The following is a 13,843-nucleotide window of genomic DNA, read 5'->3' as shown; positions in this document are numbered from 1 at the left end:
ACGCGGCCTGGCCTTGTCTCTCTAACTGTGTCTCATCTCTTTGCCAGCAAGTCTGCATGGCTTTGACATGCTCCTGGATGACGGGTGCTCCATCCACACTGAAATGCCCAGGTAAGGAGGCCTCTCGGCCCGCAAGGCCAGACCCCATGTCGGCTGCCATCACCAGGGACTGGCCTTGGCCCCTCGGATTCTCACACTGGCCACGTGTCCTGTTTTTAAGCGGGGAGAGGCTTTGGGTGGGAAAGGAAAGACTGGAGGAGGTAGTATGGTTTGTGCATTCTTTTAGTTGGAGAAACAATGGTTGCTTCTCATCATGGGTGTGTTTCTTCGTATAAAACAAGATGCCTTTTCAGGCGGGACAGTTCTTGCGTAGGACTCTCCGGAGAATGCAGCCAGTCTGGCATCCGCACCCACTAAATGCCAGTCATATTCACAGCCATTGGATAGCCCAGACACCCTGGCACATTTTCAGCCGCCTTCAGGAGGCGGTGCTGCCCCCAGCTGGGAGCTGCTGATGAGCTTCCCTGGGCAGTGTCGTGGGAACAGGAGCGGCTGCGCTTACGCCCTGTTCTGCTCTGGCCCGAGCCCCCGTGGGCAGAAGAAGGGGCCGGAGGAACGGCTTCACTTATTGAGGAGGCGGCAGGGGGCTCAGTCCTCAGGAATGGGGCTCATGAGGATTTGTGAGACAGACTGGGAGGGGGGGCTCGAGACGGTGCACGAACTGCCTTCCTGCCTGGCCCTGGCTTATCCCCTGCCGTGTGGCAGCCACCGAGAGACTGTCTCCATCCCTGAGAGCGAGGGGTCTGTTGTGACCGGGCCGGACGCCACGCAGGAGCACTGCAGGCAGGCCAGTGGCTGGCAGGTTCTCAGGACAGGACAGGACAGGGCAGGGCCTTGATCGCCACCCTGGACCCCTCTTGTTCAGGATGGGTCTGCTCCGGCCAACCCCAGTTTGCCTTGCAGTTACCCGGAGAGTTCAGGGCATGCACTGTGGAGTCTCTTCTCCAGCTGGCGTATTAAACTAGTCCTTGCCACCCCCAGTGAGCCCCTAAGACAGGTTCCGGTGTCATAAATACAACTCTGTCCATCTCCTCCCTTTTCCAGCGATAGTTGGCTGTCTCGAGCTGGAACCTTTCTAGACCGGCTTTTAATCTGGCTTGGGATTCGCCAGGACTAGACCTCCCAAGAGGATCTCTCCCGGACAGCACAGTGCTCACCAATGGAAATTCTCTCCACGTGCAGTTTCAGCCTGTTTCCTCGAGCGTGTGCCTCAGCCTGGCAAGCGTGTGTGTCCGCTTCCTCCACTGGGTATCGAGGTTTCAGGCCGGGGCTGGAGATGGGCGTGCCAGTGGGTGACCTGGACGGACGACCGGGATGGGAAGGGGCCAGGTTGGCCCCCTCTCTGGGCGCAGTTCAATCCCAAGCCCCCAGTAAATAGTCTCTTGGACCTTTCTTACACTAGGGGCCGCAGTGACTTACCTGATGGAAGCTGGTCTGTCTCCCCAGAACAGTGACTACCCAGAGTGTTTGAGTTCAGAGCTAGGCCCCGTGGGGCCTCACGGCTGTGCACCCTCCCGCCGCAGGAGCGCTGCTCGTTCAGGTGCAGTGCGACCCTCCGCGCCAGTCCCTGCAAGCCTCACTCCGGGCATCTGCAGATCCTTGGTGCAAATCCCCGAGGGGTGTCCTTCCACCCTGGTTCCCGGGCCCCGGCCGGTCACCACGGCCCTCGCCAGGCCGAGCGGCCTCCTCATTTCTCCTGCCCCCTTCTGCCCACTCTGCTTTCCCTCTTCCCGAAAACTGCTCCAGGGGCCCCGCTCACGGCCACCGGGCTCTCCCTCACCGCGGAACGGGCCAGCGCGGAGCGTTTTGCGTTGCCGAGAGCGTAGGACTTACCGCAGGTACTTTGGTGGTTTCCTGCCTGTGGCCCAGGTGCGGCCAGCTCTAGACAGGCCAAGTGCGGACCAGGGCCACTGACGTGGTTGTGTGCGTGTGCCATCGCGGGGGGCGAGCTCCCCCGGTCGGGCAGCACACACGTGGGGGCAGGTGTTCTCCGTGACCCCGGCGGGATGGCTGTTCCTGAGGGAAGCTCTTACCTCATTTTCTGAGACCATGAGAGAACCACGGGAGCTCCGGGGAGACTAACGTGCACCGCTCCAATCGCGTATGACAGGCACCCCCACTTACAGATGACTGCGCTCCCAAGTCGGCCCTCAAATGGGGCCACGTTTTTGCAAAGTCACGGTGCTTAGAAGGCATTATGCTTTTGGTTGGGGAAACTCCATCACCGCCCTGAGCCACGGGACACCGCGTGGCCGAGGAGAAGGCTTTCTGGAGCGCTGGGAGCCGGGCAGCAGCGGCCTGGGCCTGGGCCCGGCACAGGAACCCCCTGCTACGTGAGGCCCCCGCGAGAGTCAGGCTCTGGTCCTTTCCACCAGTGCCTCCCCGGTGACCTTGAACCTAATCTCGTGGCCTCTCAAGCCTTGCCATCTCCACCCGTGCAGGAGGCCTGATAAAGCTTTCTGAGGACACTTCTAATCCCAGCGTGTCTTCAGGAGAACGCCTCATGCTCCTGCGGGCGGTCGCTGTGTTGCCCGCCCTGGCTGGCGCCTCGCCCATCACACAGCACGCGGTGGCTCCGTTGGTCCCCTGCCGAGGAACGTGACCTCTGGCCTTTCCCCTGTCCCTCTCCTAGGAGCTTTGCCCTAGGGACTGGTGATTGAAGTGGGAATTTCAGGAGCGTGCAAGGAACACTGGGCATGAGGACTGAATCCTGTGCCTGCCTCGTCCCCTCATCCCAGGCCTGCCCCACTGGTAGGTAGGGACCGAGAAAACCGTCCTTCCCTGTTCCCTGCTGTGAGATGCGGGACCGTTGCAAGACAGCCCACAACGGCCACTCAAGCCCCCCCCCTTCAGGTCACCAGGTTCTGCAACAAGGGTGGAAGGGGGTCCTGCAGATTTATAAGACATCCAAGTGAAGCGCAAAGCCTTAATGTTAGGGGTGACCCTTGGGACCAAGTCGGGACAGTGGCTCATTTCAGAGGGAGGGGAGGCTGTGTCCGTTTCTTGATTTGGGTGGTGCTTACAAGGAGGTTTTGCACATTTATCCGTATTGTTTTACAATAAAGATTTTTTTTTCCCTAAGATTTTTTTTATTTTTATTTTTTAAAGATTTTATTTTATTTGAGAGAGAGAGAGAGAGAGAAACGGCATGAGAGAGGAGAGGGTCAGAGGGAGAAGCAGGGTCCCCGCCCAGCCCGGAGCCCAATGCAGGACTCGACCCCAGGACTCCGGGATCACGACCCGAGCCGAAGGCAGTCGCCCAACCAACTGAGCCACCCAGGCGCCCCCCTAAGATTTTATTTTTAAGTAATCTCCACACCCAACGTGGGTCTCGAACTCACAACCCCGAGATCAAGAGTCGTCCGCTGTACTGAGGCAGCCAGGCGCCCCTACAATAAAGATGTTTGTAGAATACCTGCTTTTTCCCTTCCTCACTCCCTTTACCACATAAAGACAGAGCCTGTGGGACGGAGCCCAGCGAAGCCGCACGCGGGTGGGGCATGTGATGGGTGGTGGCGCCGGCCGCCCGGGGGCCTGACTGCAGGCCGGTGCCAGCGCCCCGAGAGGCGGGTTCCGCAGACCGTGCCCCTTGGAGAGGCAGCGGCGGTGAAAGGAAGCTGTGCTTAGCCGGCTGGGTGGTGCCATGCTGGGGAGGGCAGCCCCACCTGCCGCTGGCAGCGTGGCTCTCTCCTGAACGGCCCAGGAATGGCTCAGGAGAGGCCAGTTGCTGTTTCTGAGGGCTGACCTTTACCCGCTTCTGAGAGCCACGTCCAACTGCTCCATAGGACTTTCCAACACCACACGGCATGGTCTCAGAAGAAACACAATGCCTTCACCTCTGAAGTAGCTGGATGGCCTGGGGGAGCGCGTGGAGAGAGGAGAAGCCCTGAACTAGTGACCAGCACTAGGCGGGGAGAGGGTGCCCCTCACGGCCTCTCGGGCCCTGAACGGTCCTGCCTCGCATGGGATGAAAACATGAAATGCTCAGCAGCAACATGAGGCTAAAGATGTAGTAGCCTGGCCGGACGGTAAAACCATCCAGGGCACCATTTTAACCTTCCTGGGGCGATTCCCAGACCTTGCCCGAGGAGCAGCTGGGGTTTTCGTCCCGTCAAGGCCGGGTACTGGCCCCCCTCCCTTCAGGGGTGACAGCACTCTGTGAAGCTCGCCCAGCTCCAGGCTATGGGACTACTCCCCCCACTTATCTTCAGCTGCTTCCCCGTTTGCCTGAGATCCAACCGTGAGCAGCTCCAAGTTGGCCTTGGGGCTGGCACACCTGACCTTGGATTTCAAACATACTTGACCTCTGCCTTCCAAGAGTCTTAGGGCCTGACAGACTAGTTTTCTTTTGTGGGGTTAATTTGCTGGCTAGAAACATGCCCCGCCTCATGATACGTCTACACCCAAGCATCTCAGGACTGTGGTAGGGGAACTTTGATCAGGAAGGCCTTCCTTTGTTTGTAGGTGCGAGCACAGTCCTCCCGCCCACTCTGACTTTTCCCTACAGAATGTTAGGGATTTCCCCTGCTCTTTGCTTCTGCTCTGTCTTCTCTGGGACACTGGACTGTGGACAACCACATGACCAAAACCCGCCATCCATCTGCCCCACCAATTGGTAAGAGGTAGTCCTGGTGAGCAAACAGTCTTCCACAGGCTCAGAAACGGTACCCCGCCCCCCAAAACTGTTGCCGACCACAGCACCCAAGAATCTTCAGTATGTCTGGGAAGGATGTGGTGTTTCCAAGTACAACATTAAATCCAGCGCTATGGGCTTTTCAGGCATTCTTTACAACACTAGGACCTCTGTTTTGCCAATCTTCAAAGCCAAGGCGGGCAGAGTGACTTCACACGACAGCATCAAGCCTGCCGAGGAATGACATAGGCTCACGCCATACCAGCTGATCATGAGGGCTGAGCCTGACATTCACTCTCCTGAGACTTAGATCAGGGCAGTCCCACTCCTTGTGTCCTTTCCAGGGAGAGGGAACAAAACAATCAGTTAATAGATCTTAGTATTCAGACATCAATTTAATAATGGGACCAAGGGTCGGCAGTCATCCACAGCAAAGCTCCTTAACTGGCTATCACATGGTTGGGGGGTGGTACAGCTGGTTTCCTTCTACTGGGTCTTTTTCCACGTTCTTTTCTCTTGACCTGGGAGTGACCAAAAGGATTCAGCTTTCTATACACAGTTAGGAGGGACTACCAACCTTTATTTACACTTGGGTTCAAGTTCAGAGCCATCTTAAACAGCATAGCAAAGCGGGGGAAAAGCACAGATCCTGGGACCAGGTTCAGATTCCAACACAAGCATTTTAATGGGGTGACAACAGGCAAACGTTATCTTGAGTTTCTGCAGTAACATGGGGAGAGCATCATCCCAGCTGCCCCCAGCGGTTACAGCGTGGGCCCTAGTCCCCGGCCCGGGCGCGCGGCCAAGCATGGCTCCTGCAGGGCTCGCTCTGCTGGGCAGGGCAGGACTCGGCGGGTGGCTGAACCTCTGAGGTAGCCCCGAACCCCAAACATTCACCACAGGCAAGAAATAGGAACTCAAACTGGTGTAGGGGCTGAGTGAGAAAAACCACACGCGGTGTTCAATAAATACTAGTTATTTACAAGTCTTGCCGGGACAAGGACAGAGGGTATCTGTACACGGGCGCTGAGTCCAGATGCTAGTTTCGAGGGGGAAAAGCATATGGTGGTGAGTCGCAATACTCTTTTGCCTGGACCCCTTTCACTTGATTGATGGGTTAAATAACATGATTTTAACAATCATATGCTTAATACTCACCCTAAAAACCACCCAAGCCCTAGATATGCACACTTACACTAAGCATGTGTGTATGTGTGTGTACATATGCACGGAAGCCACGAGGTAGTTTAAATCACCATTAAAAACAAACCAATACTTTTCCTAATTCTCTGCCACGGAGTGGTGGCCGGTGGCTGTACACACTAGCTGCTTCAAATTATGGGTTAAATGAAAACCAGAACTCAAGAAATTCTAGGAGAGTGAAGCATTTACAAGTAAACAGTAAACACAGCTGTATCTTCATTCCTCCGTCTCTGAGAAGGAGGCTGTGACTGCTCGAAGTTAACGGTCCGAGTTCTGTGTATTTCCTCTAACACTAAAGAACACAGCCTTCCGATTCTGTACAACGTCTGAAGCGTCTCAGTAGATTCTATTTTACATCTTTCCTCTCCCTGTTTTTGTGGAGGATTCAATACAATCTCTATATATACATTTTAAACATTATTTCTGAACTTCATTTGGAATTCCTTAAATAAAAAAATAATCGCCATTCTCCAGCTTCTTGGGAAAGTGCCAGACTAAGCCCCTGAGCTACTGCTCGGTGTCTGGAGAAATCCCCATCCCACAGCCCCCAGGCCGAAAAAGGGCAACGAATTCACACTACACGGGAAAAAGCAACATCTATTGTTCTTAGAGTCTGACTCTCTTCCCCACAGCAAGAAAAGTCTCTTCATAGGTACGCCAATGCTGTTTTAGGTTGCTAGGGAAATAGGGCCCTCTCAAGCCAGAGCAGGAAAGTCCTCAGGGTCATCCGGGTTGGGAGCAACGTCTTGTGTCTAAAGAAGAGAAAAGTTTAGAAACCAACAGTCACTTTACCCATTCCCACTTGGGCAGAGCCCTCTGAGAAATCCGTGCCCGCTCTCACCCAGGGGAGGCGCTGATGGGGGGTGTGGCCCAGACACCCTGGGGAGAGGCAGGCCCCCTGTACGAAGAGGAGACGCACGGGGGTATCGCAGAAGGGTGCCTCTCCCTTCTCAGACCCGCTCCTGTCCCCTCTGCAGGATGGCCAGCAGTGCCCGCCTCCCTCCCTCCCTCCCTCCCACAAACCCTTACCGAGTGACCCTTTTTGTATCTGGCACTACATGATATGGAATGTTTACTACAGGGAGATACAAGGTTGATTAGAGACAGTTCCTGGCTGCCCTGGGGGCCCCTGAGGTTAGGGGAGAAGCCCTGAGGAGGTCACAGTGTGGTATTTTCAGCCAACAGATGGCCGGTGAACGGCCCACAGGAGGGGCGCCCACTGCAGTCTGGGGGCAGCGCGCACATCACGGTCAGGTAGGGCTTTCCAGAAGAGAAGGTTCTTCCAGAGATAAGCCTCAGTGAAGGAGCAAAGAGAACAAAGATCCCAAAACAGAGCAACTTGACGGTGAAGGGGTGGGGGCCTGAGGGCAAGTCTGAGCTGGAAGAGCACAGGATGCATAGATTTGTTCAGAAAACACTGACAAAGTCCCTATTACACACGTACACTGTGCTAGGCACAGGGAAACCGATAATGAGCAAAAGCAGACACAGTTTCTGTCATCCACTGGAGAGATGGCAGACACTGGTCAGTGATCACACCGGTGAGAAAACAATTACAAATGAAGATAATGGTTCAAAGAAAAATAAAATTCTTTGCTCTAGGACTGGTCTGGAAGGAAATGTGCCCAAAGAAGACTCCTGTGAGGAAGTGAGGTCAGAGGATCTATTACTCTAGGTGAGCAGGCAAAAGGGTAGGAGAAGGACTATCAGGTGCCCAGGCCCTGTGGGGTCAGGAACATGCTTGTCTGAAGAACTAGAGGTAGAGCGGTGTTGGCTGAGAAGTGGGGAAGAATGGTTTGAGGTGAGAAGGCAAGCCTGGGGAAGTCACAAGGAGGCCCTGAAGCCTTAGGGAAGGTTCTGTCTGCCCTAAAGCACCATAAGGGCACAGCGCATACAGTCAGCTCACAGTAAGTAACCATCAGGTGATCTGACTGGATCCCAAGCTCGGAGGCCTTGTCTGAGCAGATGAGTGAGTTTTTCACTGGTTCTGAGCGGGCGTTCACGGCAGATGGTGGATCTCCCTGGTGACCGTGGAGGCCAGGGCTACTGAATGGTCTGTACCCAACTATGTCCATGCTGCTGCCATCATTGTTCCAAACACCTCGATGTCAGACCCACACTAGACAGGGGCGTGCACAGCAGACCCTGATGGTCCTCCCAGCGGCACAGCCTGGGGCATCCTCATCCTCTCATTTCCTGTGAGAAAACCACCCCGGACCTAGAATACAAACACTCACCACCACTTCTGCTCTGGGTCCATAGTTCTCTGCCCTTCTGATCCTTCCCCGGCCTCCCCGTGTTCCACCTCTGGCTCCGCGCCCAGGCCGTGGGAGGTTACCAAAATTAATCTCCAGCTGGGATGTGATATCATTGGCTGCTTTCCGGAAAACGTGGGCATCATCTTCATAGTCATCCTTTACCATCTGAAACAGTTACAGCATCTCAGCATCACACACACACACACACACACACACACACACACACACACGTCTCCATGGACACTCACTCAGCTTAGCGGCCCAGAGCTACGCCGCCGGGGAGCCAATACGGCATCATGCTGGGACAGCGCCCCCCCAACCGCGTGTCGTCGGCACTGGACCGCAGGGCAAGGCAGAGGGGGTGACCTGGTGCTCTGGTTCCAGCACGGAGGGGATCTGCCCATTTCCCAGCCACGTGTTCTCACACTCACGGCCTTCATCCAAACATCTCTGAACTCACTATTAATTCAAGTGGGACCAAGTTTCTATCAGTTTGGCAGGTTAAGATTTAAGATTTGACGTGCCTAACAGCAATCGATATAAATGTTTCACATCTAAATGTATTTTGCTGAGATTAAAAAAGTTTTAATTTCTGTCTTCTATTTGTTCACAAATGCTACTTTGATAAATAAGGAAATATCACCTTCCTAGAATAGAACTTGATGGAGAAAATCCTTTCAGTGTGGGTGCTGACTGTACAAATACCATATGTTAAAAACTGCATGATTTACAATAAACAATTCTGACTCAAAATACAGGGAAATAGTAAAACAACAGAGTCTGGTTATCGGAGGATCACCACCGACGCGGCAGGAAGAACCCAAGCTGCTTTTTAAGAACAATTTCGGTCAAAATACTTTGAGAAATGACATTTTAAGAGGTCAAAATAAGTTCTGTGTCTTGTTAAAACAAAACTACATTAAATATATCTTGTTCCAAATTTGATTTGGCTTCAATTCCTAATAATAGATAAAACAAGCCTCTCACTTTTGAATAAAATATAAATCTACAGGAAATATGCCAATGGTCTAAGATGAGAATCTCCGAAGCGCTATAATGCTTTATTCCTATAACTCGTCCAGGAAATGGAACCAAGTTTCCCTGAACGTATCAAGCCCTTCTGGCCACGTGCTCATTACAGATTCCATGTTGAACACTCGTACTGCCTTCAAAGCTGCACATTAAAATAAAGCAGAGATCTTAGGTAAATGGACTGTTGAAGCTAAAAGGGTGAAAGAATGAACAGTTCAGGAGCACTGGCACTCTGGTAAAAAGGGAGACACAAAAAAACCCAGTAAGAAGCAAAATAACAGCCCCCCGCGTGCTTCTGCGAACAGCAGGCTCTCGGCTCTCGGCTCCGGGGCAGAGCCCGCAGGTGGCCGTGCCTTGGGGCCGGGCTGAGCGCGCTCTGAAGGGGCCCCGCACACGTTACAGGCTGCTGTTGCTCTGGACTCAGCGAATATGAGGCGTCACCGCAGTGCTCTATCTCTAAGGGTGCCCAGCAGAAAGTAAACTAGTGACCCCAAGATTTGGCTTTTGTTGCTTTTGGAACAATGCCTGGCTAAAACCTTCAGTGCCCTAAGATTAACAAGGACCAAAGACATGTGCCTTCCTGAGACCAAGCCGGATGAGTCAGCTAACCCAGTTGCTTCAGATATTCCAGGAGACCTCTCTCTGGAGCCAGGGAGGATGAATCTGGTGTGGATGCAGGAAAAACAGCTTCTATTTTTACCGAACATGTCAACTGCACATTTCACATCCTGACAGCACACTTGTTTTAGGCAAAGCTTTATTTACAATGCCCCAGAACCAAAAAGAATAAAAGTGAGTAGGAAAAGAGCCAACCCAGGTAGCTGATGGGACTTGTAGAAATACCTCACAGAGATTTCCAAGAGAATAAAATAAGGCCCTGGCCTCCAATGCTGCCGGTGTAGAAAAAGCCACTTCTAGTGGGACAGCTCAAAACTTACTAGTAAGGCGTCTAGGAGATTGGACTCCCCAAAACGGGAGGCGGGAGGGGATCCTGGATCATGAACAACCCTCTAATGAAAGTATTCATTCAAAGAATACAACTAGTCAAAGTGTAAATGGAAACACAGACAATCCTATATAGCACGAAAGTCCCGAGTTTCTAACGGAAAATCAATGAATGGTATCTGGCAGAAAGGAAGAGTTTGTTCACCACCATCATCGACAGACAGACGTGTAGCAGGATAAACAGCTGCGACTGAATGATGGCAATTCTAAATTTTAAAATGAGACTGCTTCAGCGTGCCCTTAAGTTCAGGAACATAAATGGACTGTGATTAAATGACGTGCTCACCATCCAAACAATCTCTGCGGGAGATCTTTCCAAAGCCGAGGGCTCCCCGGGCTGAACACAAACTATGAGAAATAAGGGCCTGACAGGAGGGAAGAACACTGTGAGCGATCCTGAGCACGCCGCCTGGCTCTTGGGGGCTCCTCCTCAGAGCAGAGGGGGGCAGAGCTGCTGCAATTAACAGAGCACAGAATTCCAGTCAGTTTAAAATGGTCCACTACTCCCAATTAAATGCTCTTATGAAGAGTCTGAGCTGCAACTACTCTAATCATGGAATGCACAGTAGTTATCCTGTGAAATGGCATTGTTCGTGAAACACTGTACCTCTCTTGAGGCAAAAATGAAATGCCATTACCATACAGTATTTGCACAGTCAAAGCACAGTTCTGGGTTGAGCAGAAAATGCACTGTCACCGTAACTGCTTTGTATGAAGTGTCAATAGGTCAAGTTTCAGCTCTTCTTATGAACAATACAGATAGAGATCCAGATAAAATTAGGGACACATCGTATCTGATTACTCCTAGGTAGAAACTAGCATGCCAACTACTAATGTCCCGTTTTCACCCTAGAAGTGGAAAGGGTCCATTTGGTTTCTAGTGAGGTAATCTAGAAGATTACCTCTAGAGAAGAAAATGTCATGCTTACATCATCTCTATACTTGGACTTGTGTATCACCACCGCTTTGGAAGGGACAGTGGACTCAGGTTTCCGGATATTAAACTCAGGCTTTGGTCTGGTCTGTTCTTGAAGATTTTTCCATTCATCGAGGGTCATCTCTTGAACTTGAGTTTCCTCTTCTAACTCCAACTCAGGAACTCTATGAAGAAGTAGAAGTTTTTGATGGGTCTAAAATGTCTATTTCCTCAAAGACAAAGTCATTACTATTCGTTTACCATACTTTCATGGTCCCGCATCTCAAATTTACATAAGGTAAGACAATCTCTGAACCATAAAGCTTCCTTATTTTAATCACTGTATGCCATCACTGCCAACTGAAGGTAATTCCTGTGTTTTCTTTTCTTTTCTTTTTTTTAAAATAATCTCTATGCCCAATGTGGGGCTTGTTACTCACACGCCCGAGATCGGGAGCCGCACGTCCCACCGACTGAGCAAGCCAGGCACCCCACTTCCTGTCTGCTTCAAAACTGTCTTTGAAAAATGGGAACATCACCATCCCATTAACATTACACTTTACCTCCAGCCAGCCCCCTCCCAGATGGCATCATACACAAAATGAGACAACTGCGGACGAAAAGGGAGAAGCTGTTGCATCAGAACAAATTCATAGGCAACCATGAACAGAGTTATAAAACAGTGGGTTACGAATACATAGTTTTGTAAATATCCTCTTTAAATTCATGAGATTTTAAAAGAAAACAGAGGATATATATATCAATGGACTAGAATTCAGAGACCAGAAATAAATCCTCACATTTACAATAAATTGATTTTTTTCAAGCTGGTGCCAAAGACAATTCAGAGGAGAGAGCAGAGTCTTTTCAACAAATGGTGCTGGGAGAACAGGATATCCATATGCAAAAGAAGGAAGGTGGACCCCTACCTCACACCATAAATATAAGAGTTAGAAATATAAACCCCTAGAAGATGACACAGGCATAAATCTCCATGCTCTTAGTTAGATTAGGCAGTGGTGACACCAAAAGCATAGGCAGCAAAAGAGAAAGTAGATAAACCGGACATCACCAAAACTTCTGAAAACTTTTGGGCTGCAAAGGACACCATCAAGAAAGTGAAAAGACAACCCATGGAATGGTAGAAAATATTTGCAAATCATATATCTGATAAGGGACTTACATCTTGAATCCACAAAGGACTCTTACAACTCAATGAGAAGAAATAAGCCAACTGAAAAATAGGCAAGGCTCTGAATAGACATTTTTCCAAAGAAGATCTACAAATAGCCAATAAGATGCTCAATATCATTAGCCATCAGGGAAATGCAAATCAAAACCACAATGACTTATACCCATTCCATACTCAGTAGGACGATTAGGACAAAAAAAGACATTTAACAGGTGTTGGTGAGGATGTGGAGAACTTGGAACCGTATTCATACATTGCTGGTGGGAATATGAAATGGTGTGGCCACTTTGGAAAACAGTCTGACAAATCCTCAAAATGTAGTCTAGAGTTACCATCTGACCTAGCAATACCACTCCTAGGTATACACCCAAGAGAAAGACAACATATGTCCGTGGCAATTCGACAATGCTGTTTGTAGCAGCATTATTCATAATAGCCAAAAAGTGGAAACAGCTTGAATGTCCATCAACTGATGAAAAGAGAGGCAAAATATGGTATATATCTAATACCATGGAAAATTATTTGGCTATAAGAAGAAATGAAGTACTGATACATGTTACAACACGAATAAGCTTGGAGACCTTATGCCAAACGAAATAAACCAGGCACAAAAAGTTTATGTACGATTCCATTTATATGAAATATCCAGAAAAGGCAAATTCATAGACACAAAAAGCAGATGTGTGGTAGCCAGGGACTGGGGGCAGGGAGGCAAGGGAATGACTGCTTAATGGGTATAGGGTGACGAAAACGTTCTGGAACTAGGTAACAGTGATAGTTGCATTAACACTGTGAATGCAGTAAATGTCACTTAGTTGTACACTTTAAAATTATTAAAATTGTAAATTTTATGTTATATGTATTTAGCACCAAAAAGAAAATAGATGAAAAAGAAAGCAATGAAGCACTGACATCCTATGGCATGGATGAACCTGGAAACATAATGCTAAGTGAAATAAGCCAGGCCCAAAATGACAAATATTATATTCCACTTATATGAGGTACCCACAGCAGGCAAATTCAGAGAGATATAGAATGGAGGTTACCAGTGGTTAAGGGGAGGGAGTTAGGGGGATTTATTATTTCATGGATACAGTGTTTCTATTTGTGATGATGAAAATGTTCTGGAGATGGATGGTGGTAATGGCTGCACACAGTGTGAATGTAAATTAATACCATTAAGCTGTACACTCACAAGTGGTTAAAATGGCGATTTTTATGTTATATATGTTTTTTTTTTTAAAAGATTTTATTTATTTGAGAGAGAGAGAATGAGAGACAGAGAGCAGGAGAGGGGGAGGGTCAGAGGCAGAAGCAGACTCTCCGCCGAGCAGGGAGCCCAATGCGGGACTCGATCCCGGGACTCCAGGATCATGACCTGAGCCGAAGGCAGTCGCTTAACCAACTGAGCCACCCAGGCGCCCCTACTCTCTTGTTTTATTATGAGCTATGATCGTACTTTGAGCTCTTTTAAGGAACACAGATTATTGCTACGATTTTTTTTTTTAAAGATTTTATTTATTTATTTGAGAGAGAATGAGAGA

The 13,843-nt window shown here is 50.0% G+C and overlaps 1 protein-coding gene across 3 annotated transcripts in view; it reads right to left on the bottom strand.

Annotated features, from left to right (window-relative positions):
* Positions 1-5,069: 5,069 nt before the first annotated feature.
* HABP4 (hyaluronan binding protein 4) overlaps positions 5,070-13,843 on the bottom strand; it is a 39,825-nt gene continuing 31,051 nt past the window's right edge. For all 3 annotated transcript variants that reach the window (XM_081802946.1, XM_081802947.1, XM_031034003.2), the window contains 3 exons: positions 11,121-11,292; positions 8,134-8,319; positions 5,070-6,648 (listed from right to left, as the gene is read on the bottom strand). In XM_081802946.1, coding sequence (XP_081659072.1) covers positions 6,592-6,648; positions 8,134-8,319; positions 11,121-11,292 — 415 coding nt within the window. In that variant the 3' untranslated portion in view covers positions 5,070-6,591. The remainder of the gene's footprint in view (positions 6,649-8,133; positions 8,320-11,120; positions 11,293-13,843) is intronic.

This window comes from Leptonychotes weddellii, chromosome 14 (assembly GCF_054177405.1).
Source record: "Leptonychotes weddellii isolate Sample4059 chromosome 14, ASM5417740v2, whole genome shotgun sequence".
Taxonomy (NCBI): Eukaryota; Metazoa; Chordata; class Mammalia; order Carnivora; family Phocidae; genus Leptonychotes; species Leptonychotes weddellii.
This window is presented reverse-complemented; position numbering and strand designations above follow the sequence as displayed.